Source organism: Octopus sinensis, unplaced genomic scaffold (assembly GCF_006345805.1).
Source record: "Octopus sinensis unplaced genomic scaffold, ASM634580v1 Contig16169, whole genome shotgun sequence".
Classification (NCBI taxonomy): domain Eukaryota; kingdom Metazoa; phylum Mollusca; class Cephalopoda; order Octopoda; family Octopodidae; genus Octopus; species Octopus sinensis.
This window is the reverse complement of record NW_021834194.1, coordinates 70,001-81,101: the sequence shown is the minus strand read 5'-3', so window position 1 is coordinate 81,101 and position 11,101 is coordinate 70,001. Positions and strand designations below refer to the sequence as shown.

General features: G+C 32.4%; 1 protein-coding gene across 1 annotated transcript in view; it reads left to right on the top strand.

Moving 5' to 3' along the window:
- Positions 1-913: 913 nt before the first annotated feature.
- LOC115230711 (glycoprotein 3-alpha-L-fucosyltransferase A-like) overlaps positions 914-11,101 on the top strand; it is a 14,690-nt gene continuing 4,502 nt past the window's right edge. The window contains exon 1 of the mRNA XM_029800845.2: positions 914-1,946. Within this exon, the coding sequence (XP_029656705.1) occupies positions 1,003-1,946 (944 nt within the window). The 5' untranslated portion in view covers positions 914-1,002. The remainder of the gene's footprint in view (positions 1,947-11,101) is intronic.

Sequence of the window (11,101 nt, the reverse complement as noted above, 5' to 3'; positions counted from 1 at the left end):
ACTTGTTTTGTAGGTTTTGAGGTTATATTCAAGTTGGGGGACTATTAAAAACAAATACATAATATTATGAATATGATTTGTTTCTTTTCGTTTGTTTTGCTCGCTTACTTTCTGGAGTTGCTAAAATTTTCTTGAGAACAATCCTTTCTTAGTGGTAAGACCATAGCGGATCTACTTCTAGCATATCAATGTCCAGTAGAGGTCATCCTCTTATATATATATATATAATATATCATATATCTATATCTATATCTATCTATCTATCGTCTATCTATCTATCTATTATATAATATATATATATATATATATATATATATATATATATGTATATATTATATATATATATATATATATATATATATATATATTATATATATATAATATATATATAAATATATCTAATATATATATATATATATATATAAAATATATATATAAATATAATATATGATTTAGCTAGGGTGATAGTGCTATACAAACATGTGTTGACTTGTTCATAGGTGAGAGTTCAATTGGGAAGGATAACGCATACACCTCCACACATATACTCGCCATAAGCCTGACAGTAAATATTCAGACATATTGCAAGTTGATGGGATGTTATCAACAACTATTGACCTGCGTGTTCGCATGAGTCTCTTCATACGCATATTTACATATTATATATGTATATATGTATTTACTGTATGCGCGTGGGGGATACGCGTGTGTGTATGAGTGTGTATGTTTGTGCACGAGGCGTGTATCATTGTGCTACTTAATTAAAATATCGAAGGCATTAAGGTATGTTTTAGCTGATATTTGTCTCTTGATCAAACAATTTGTCAACTGTCTATTGGCCCGTTTTTCCTGATAAAAAGACAACAATTGTTTGTTTTTTGATTTTATAAATTTTTGTTACTGATCAATCCTCTTACCTAACTAGTTCACTGCCTCATTCAAGAAATACTTACTGCTACATCAATAACGACTTGAAACTGTTCACATCACACCAAATAAGGAATGGACACCAACCGCAAGATATTTTTCCTCTTTGTCATATTCATGGTAATATGCATTTGTTTTTATATTTCTCAATTTAAATATGATCTCAAGAACGTACAAAACATTTGGAATTGGACTCCAACAACTAAGCAGTATGTTTCCTACACAAGGAATACCTCTCGATTGTTTCCAGGTAATCAGACTGAAAACGATCGTATCGAAGCTCAAATGAAATATGTCCTACCAAGAGAGGAGAGATGGGAAAATTATAAACGGATTACGCACCAAAATCAGTCTGATTCTGATCGAAATGTAAAGTTAAAGCCAATTAGACCAAAGTTTAAAACGTTGTTAATATACAGTTTAGAATATCTGCAACCATTGAAGGAAAATCAAACGAGTTTCCTGGAATATAAATGTCCAGTTAATGAATGCTTAGTCACAAACAACAAAGCAATGCAAAATAGTGTAGATGCTATTTTCTTTTATGAGAGAGTGGGACTATCACAGAAAGCAAACCACACGAACCAAATATGGATTTTTATGACACAAGAGTGTCCTGTTTTCAACCCATCAGTGAAACACCTGGGAAACAAAATCAACTGGACGATTACTTATAAGCAGGACAGTACGATTGTATATCCTTACGGAAAATTTCGATATTTTAACAAGTCAGTAAGACAAAAAGTACAAGTTCAAAATTATGCAGCGGGAAAAACAAAGAAGGTTGCTTGGTTCGTATCGAACTGTCGTCCAAGCAACAATCGAATGGGATATGCTAAGGAGCTCGGAAAATATATCCAAGTGGATATTTACGGTGGATGTGGTACAAAAAGTTGCACGAGAAACAATGAAAATAAATGCTTTGAGATGTTAAAAAAGGAATACAAATTTTATTTGGCATTCGAAAATTCCAATTGTAGAGATTATATTACTGAAAAATTCTTCACTACTGGTTTGAAGTAAGTACTTGAATTTTAAATCCGTGTGTCTTTGTATTTGAATTAATGAGATTAAGTAGTGCTTTTCGAATGGCTCTCTTTCTTCAGAGTTGGTTAATTCCCTATAGTTAATGTTATTTCAATGAAACACTGGCAACGATGTGTGTACGGTTTGCGAGTGTGAATTAGCATGTACGTACAACAATGAGGGTAGCCAGCCCGTTACTCTGGTATAATTCTCAACTTGTATGTGACTCTCCTTCACAAACTTTACGGAGTGTGTGAGTGAGAAAGAGAAAAGAGAGAGAGAGAGAGAGAGAGAGGGAGAGAGAGATGGAGGGAAAGAGAGAAAACTGCATGAACGCTCAAGTATTTCCTCCTTTAATTTATATGATGCCCAAGTCATTATTACGCTTTAGTTTTTTCCGTTTTCTATTTAATTAAAATAATCATTGTGTATAGAAGTTACAGTGAAGATTAGCTGCGGGAATTGAAATCTTGTTAAACATCATGGATACAACAACTAATAGATGGCTAAGAAAATTGATTCCATTTAAAATACTACTCTAGGAACAAGGTCCGAAATTTTGGGGAATGGGGCCAGTCGATTAGATTGAGCTCAGTACACAACTGGTACTTAATTTATCTACACCAAAAGAATGAACGGTAATGTCAACCTCAGCGGAATTTGAACTCAGAACGTATATATTTATATCTATATCTATCTATATATCCAAATATATATATATATATATATATAATATATATATATATATATATATATATATATATATATATGTACATATAATATATGTGTATATATGTATATGTATATGTATCTATATATATATATATATATATATATATATATATATATATATATATATATATACATATATATATATGTAAATATATTCATATGATATATATTTATATATATTCAAAATGTGACCTCGTGTGTACCGTTGGCGATTTTTGTCCCTCTGTCTTCCCTTCTCTGTATCTTTCCTTCTCCAATGTTTCCGACGAAGAGCTCCGCTCGAGACGTTAAACCCTCCTTCTTTCCTTCTTTCCTGAGCATCAAATAATACTATATGTGTTCCACGTACTCGCGTTGTTGTGTTTTTTTGTGCTTTCTTATTTGGATTAAATTTATATATATATATATATATGTATATAAATAAATGTATATATATATATGTATATGTATATATATGAATATATATATATATATGTATATATGTATACGTATATATATTATATATATAATATATGTATATATTTATATATGTGTATATATATGTATATATATATAATATATGTATATGTATATAACTATATATATATATGTATATATATATATATATATATATATGTATATATATGCATATATATGTGTATATATATATTACTATATATAACTATATATTAGCGCCGTATTTATTACGTTCGCTATTTTCCAGTAAATATCGGTACTTCGTTGTGCCATATATTTACTTACTCTATATATATATATATATATATATAACTATATATATATATATATATAACTCTATATATATATATATATATTAAAAAAGGAAATGAAGAAAATGCTGACAAATAATTGAAGTAATTTAAGTAATTTAATTAGGTGAAAGTTTTTTTACCGGGTTGCGCATTTGTTATGCTTATCAAAATATAAAGAGAGATTAGAGTCTGTCTCTTATATGTGAAAAAAGAGGCTCCAGAGTTGTTTTGGATTTGCTTGGTTTCGCGCCTAAAATTTTGATTGGTCATTATGAAGGGGTCACGTGAATGTTTTGAATGGAAGTTGGTGTTGGGGTAAGAAAAAGGCTCCAAAGAAGTTAAAATTTGGCTAGTGTCCCGCCTAAAATTTCTTATTGGCCATAATAAAGAGGTCACGTGAATGTTTAGAATTTTCGAAAATAGTGTTGTTGAAAATTCTTATTGTTCAGGCTGGTCAGTAGACGTCATGTGGATATTTTAAATAGCTTTTTAGCGCGTAGTTAGGGAGTGTATTTTCCGCTTGCCTGGATAAGTAAGTTCGTTTAGAACAGGGAGAGCTGTATGTATGTATGTGTGTGTGCGCGCGCGCGCGTGTGTTTTTATATGTATGTTGGGGCGCGCGCGCGTGTATATATGTGTGTTGTGTGGGTACAATTTTCAATATTTATAGTTCTGCTGGCCTTGTGCCTGTATCGTGAAGCAACGTATTTGTGTGAAGTCAATATTTACAGCCATTTCCAAAAAATAGTGTTGGATGTTTTGCACCCGTATTCAATTATGTGTATGTGTGGAACCATATATTTGTGTGTGTCATGGTGTTAATATCTGGGTAAAGGTGTGTGTAGGGTGTGTGCAGGTGTAAGTGTGTTTGTTGTGGGTTCGTGTTAGGGGCATGTGTTTAGAAGTGGTCTGTATTTATTAATAAGGTGGGATTCCATGGTTATTCGCTGGGTATGAGTGGCATTGTCTTTAAATTTGTAGAGGGGAAAGATTCTAAAATTGGGATGATGGAGTTGTGCGGCACAGGTATCAATATGTGCACTAAATGCTATTTTTCTATATTCCTGTATTTTTATTTGGGATCTGTGGACAGTCATGCGTGGCGGAGGCTATTTTTTGTTGGCCTATGTAGTGTTCATTACAGCCCGAGCAAGTTAAGACATATACTAGGTTTCTGATGCGCATGTGAAGTTGTGTTTTACTGTGAAACGTTGTCCTTGTTTAAAAAGGAATTCCGGACCTTCTATTAGGTTGATGCATATACCACAGTTGGGTCTATTGCATTTGTTTACTGTGGGTTTAGTTGTTGTGGTTGGCAGTACTTTGGCATTTGTTAGGATGGTTTTCAATGATTTGGGTTGCCTTTTGCTCTTTATGATTTCGTGTGTTAGGAGGATTTGGTTCATTCTATGGTCCTTTTGTAATACAGGAATGTTCTGGAGGATGGTGTCAAAAGCTTCATTGTTGAGGGGGTTGTGTGTAGAGATGTATGGTAGAGTATGGGGTTCGATGTAACAGGTTTAGGGCGGCGTCTAAGTTCCTGCGTGCTGAGTTTTAGGGCGCGTTGGATCCCATTGTCAATAGTGACGTGGGGTAATCCCTGCTTGTTAATGTGCCCTTGAGTTCTTGTAGACGTAAGAGACGGGTGTTTTTATTGGAGACTATAGTGCAAATTCTCTTGGCTAAGTTGTAGGGAATGTTAATTTTAACGTGTCTAGGGTGGCATGAATTGAAAGGGAGGTATTGCTTGGAGTCTGTGGGCTTGTAGTATATGTCTGTTTCTATTTTTTTGTTGTGAATTTTAATGAGGATGTCGAGGAAGGGAATTTGTTGAGGGCTGTATTCCATTGTGAAAATAATGTTTGTGTTGAGCCCATTTATAAGAGTGTGAAATTCGTTAAGCTTCTCGACGGTTTCGGGCCAAAGGATGAAGCAGTCATCAAGATATCTCTTGCCGTCTACTGACCAGCCTGAACAATAAGAATTTTCAACAACACTATTTTCGAAAATTCTAAACATTCACGTGACCTCTTTATTATGGCCAATAAGAAATTTTAGGCGGGACACTAGCCAAATTTTAACTTCTCTGGAGCCTTTTTTCTTACCCCAACACCAACTTCCATTCAAACATTCACGTGACCCCTTCATAATGACCAATCAAAATTTTAGGCGCGAAACCAAGCAAATCCAAAACAACTCTGGAGCCTCTTTTTTTCACATATAAGAGACAGACTCTAATCTCTCTTTTATATTTTGATAAGCATAACAAATGCGCAACCGGTAAAAGAACTTTCACCTAATTAAATTACTTAAATTACTTCAATTATTTGTCAGCATTTTCTTCATTTCCTTTTTTATATATCACCACTCGTGTTCGACATCTCCTTTTTTTAAATATATATATATATAATATATATTATATATATATATAACTATATATAATAACTATATTATATAATATATATATATATATATATATATATATATATATATATTATAACTAATATATATAACTATATATATATAACTATATATATATATTATATATATATATATATAATTTTATAAAGGGCTTAGTAAAATAAATTACTTTGCCACATACTGAGTTCAGTATGTGGCATAGTAATTTATATTACTAAGCCCTTTATAAAATGTAATATTTTGAATTCGCCTTAAATGGTCCCTTTACATACTGAATACTTGGTGAAATTGATTAATAATTAATTAATTTTACCCTCAATTGTTGAAATATATATATATATATATATATATATACAAAATAGGAAAATGGAGAAACACATCTTAATCAACGATCAACTACCGGATAATACCCAATCACATAATTTATTAAACCACTACATATGAACTTTAAGGTCAAACATAATAATATAGAACAAAACAGTGGCAATTAAGAAAACAAAGAGGATAAACAATCGACAGACATCAGCCGGTAAACATTCAAATATCTCTATTTATTGAAATGTACTGGATGAATACACATTCATATATGAGAGATACAGATTAGCTAGCGGAAATAGCTGGTAACTGCATGGACAAGGGTGTGAATACATATACGTATGTCTATATATATTATAGAAGGAGCTTCTACAGGACTAGAACTGTTTCATTCAAATGAAATCATCAGGAAGCTTGGCGTCAAGAATAGTTTTGGCATTTATACATTTAGGCAGATTTGATGGGGTGTTGGTGATGGGGGACCTTTTTTGTGGTAGGCAGGGCTCTAACTGTCTTTCTTAGGGGAGTGGTCAAAAGAATCAGTGATAAAGTAGATAAATGAATAAATAGACTAATAGAATAGAGTTTTAGGTAAATAGGAAGACTATTGCTTATATATATATATATATAACATAAGGGACTAAAGCCATCTGAATATGGCTAGGGACAGGGCAGGGTGGTGGGGGTGTTACTGTTGCATTTAGCCCCAGGCGAACATCAACGTCGCCAGATAGGCTTGACACCATCACGGTGTCCTTTAACCTGCAAAGGGAGATAATTCCCCGATGAAGCGGAAACCACACACGGACCATGGTTTCAAGGTGTATTGCCTATCATCAACGTGTGGTATATATATATATGTATACATATACATACACATATGTATACACATATACATATGTATACACATACACACACACACATACACATACTCATACATACACACTTATATACATACGCATATATATATATATAATACATACATATACGGATACACACGCACATATATATATCTACACATATATATATACATATATATATATATACATATATATATATATACATATATATATATATATATATATATATATATATATATATATAATATATAAAAGGAGTATACACATTCAGACACACACACACATACATATACACATGCATGTATACACACATACACATACACACATACACATACACACACACACACACACACACACATATATATATATATATATATATACTTACACATACATACACGCATACATGCACATATATACACACACATTTTTTCTCCTTTATTTTAGTTTATTTTTATTTTTATTTTTATTTTTATTTTGACCTCTTCAGAGTCATAGAAGGTGTAATATATGACCTGCCCACTCGCCGACACACATTTAGTGGCGCTGGATTAGCCGCTCCCCGGGGGGCTAGCCGGCCTGAATGGAGTCCATTTACCGCCCCTCTCCCTTCCTTCACACTCATACGCATACACAAACACATATGTTCTCTCGCTCATTTCCTTATCATCCACTCATGCTTATGTATGTATCTCTCTCTACACAGGCGCATATATACATATATACATATATATGCATATATGTATGTACATACATATGCACACGCAGGTACACATATTCATACATACATAAATGTACCCACTTTCACATAAACGTATACATAACTATGTACACACAAAACCACATATATAAAAGTACTTCAGTACACATAAACACACATGAACATCTACTCGCATATGTACACGCATATGCTTATAAATACATATATGCACACATGCGCGCATACACGTGTACATAAAAGCATACCTACAAATACATACCTACACATATACATGCACGTACATACACATGCGTTCACGTACATACAAATACATATCTACACACATACACATACATACATATATACACATACAGAGATCTACAAGTCCTTATATATACACATATATATATACATACATATATATATACACACACACACACACATATATATATATATATATATATATATATATATGTGTATGTGTAGATACGTATATGTATGTGTATGTGTATATATATGTATATGTGTGTGTGTATGTAGTGTGTATGTATATATGTATGTATGTTGTGTTATATATGTATACATATGTGTATAGGTATAAGTGAGAGAATCTCCTTATTTACCTAAAACTCTATTCTTTTATATATATTTTTTATTTTTTTATTTATTCTTTTATCTAATTTACCACTGACTCCTTGACCACTCCCCCAAGTATGATATTTTGCGCTATGCCTACCCCCAAAAAGTCCCCCACCACCCCCTTTAAACCTGCCTAAATGTATAAATGCCAATACAATTCTTGTTAACTAGCTTCCTGAAGATTTCTCTTGAATGAAACAGTTCTAGTCCTGTAGAAGCTCCTTCTATATAATAAATTAATTTTACTCTGCTATGTATTGAGTACCTTATTTACTGTGGTTAACCCCGAATCAATCCGGGACCTACATATACATACATATATATATATATATATATATATATATATATACACATATACATACATGCATACACAAATAATAAATATATATACATGCAGATACCCATACTTACACATACATATACGCGTACATACACATATACACACAGATATATACACACAAATATACACATACATATATACATACAATATATACATATATATACATATATATATATTATATATATATAATAATATATTATATATATATATATATAATATATATACATACACAAAGCATACGTGCGCACATATATATACACTCATATACGTATACATACATACATACAAACACATAGATCCACGCACATAAGCACATACAAATATATATCCATATCCAAATTCATATTCATATCCGAATTTACATCCATATATATATGTATCTCTCTCTATATAAACAGCAGTTTGTCTGTGCGTGTTTCTGTGTGTCTGTTTTCTCGTACCCTCACCCTGACCACGGCTTTCAACCGATTCTGATGAAACTTGACACACACATAGCCCAATGTCATAATTCAAAACTAACGCAGCGAAAATTTTGAAAAGTTCCCCCAGTTCTGAAAAGAATCGATAAATTCGACATGGGGTCGAGAATCTAAAAAAACAAACCACAGACTGTCTAGGGGACGCAACTCAACCTTTTTTTACTCTCAAAAAAAAATTTACCATCATTTTTTTTCCATTTTTTTGCTATTTTTTGGCTATAACTCTCTAAAAATGCTTTATAGTTATTTCCCTTACAAACCTGAGCAACGCCGGGCGATACTGCTAGTATACATATATATATGTAAATACACATACACATATACATACGTGTATTCGTATCCACATACGCACACTCATATCTACATTTATACACACATATATACATGTGTACATATACACACCCACATACACTAGTACATATACATACACACACACATATATCTATAAATACACATATACATATATATACATACATGTACATATACATTCACATACACATACACAGATATACATACATACACACATATATACACACATACATATATATACACATACACACACACAACACACATATATATATATATATATATAAGCAATAGTCTTCCTATTTACCTAAAACTCTATTCAATTATTCTATTTATTCATTTATCTACTTTAGCACTGATTCTTTTGACCACTCCCTTAAGAAAGACAGTTTATGCCCTGCCTACCCCCAAAAAAGTCCCCCATCACCACCACCACCCCATCAAATCTGCCTAAATGTATAAATGCCAAAACTATTCTTGACGCTAAGCTTCCTGATGATTTCATTTGAATGAAACAGTTCTAGTCCTGTAGAAGCTCCTTCTATAAAAAAAATTAATTTACTCTGCCATGTATTGAGTACATTATTTACTGTGGTTAACCCCGACTCAACCCGGGACCTACATATATATATATATATATATTGATAAAACGGTAAGATAACAAAAGAAAGAAAGAGACCTCAATATTATGTAAATAGAGGAAATTTATCTATTTGAAAACGTTTTCAAATAGCCAGATAACCGAAGAGATGGTGTTGTGATTTCCACTTCGGCATCTGAAACTCAGAGTTTTATCTTGACTACCGAGTAATGTAACATTTGTATATATATATATATATATATAATATATATATATATATATATATATATATATATATATATATATATATATATATATATATATATATATATTACAAGAAATGAGGTAATCAGAAGATCGGATGGTTTATATTTACAGATATTTATTTATATATTACATTTTTTATATACATATCATATCACTTAGATCATTAGCGCTTTCTCCCATTCTAGTGGGGTTTTCAAATCAAAATAAGATTTTGTGGGGAATTGTAATGATTTTATAGAGTTTCGTAGTGGTGGGGAGGAATATAAGACAGTACAAGAGGGTGAGGTGGATGAGGAGAAAGTGAGAGAGAGAACATGTGTGTATGTGTATGTGTATGTGTGTGTGTGTGTGTGTGTTTTTATCTGAGGTGAGTGCTAAAGAGAGAGGGGAAGGGAGAGGTAAGAAGAAGGAAATAATTTTTTTGCTCTGCTGGACAGAATATTGCCTCCAAGGGGGTTCTAAGAATTTCAGCTTTGACCACTTCACAGTGTCACTGAGTGTGTGGTGGCGGGGAGGTAGGCCATAATATTGCCTCCAAGGGGGTTCTAAGAATTTCAGCTTTGACCACTTCACAGTGTCACTGAGTGTGTGGTGGCGGGGAGGTAGGCCATAATATTGCCTCCAAGGGGGTTCTAAGAATTTCAGCTTTGACCACTTCACAGTGTCACTGAGTGTGTGTTGGCGGGGAGGTAGGCCAAAATATTGACTCCAAGGGGGTTCTAAGAATTTCAGCTTTGACCACTTCACAGTGTCACTGGGTGTG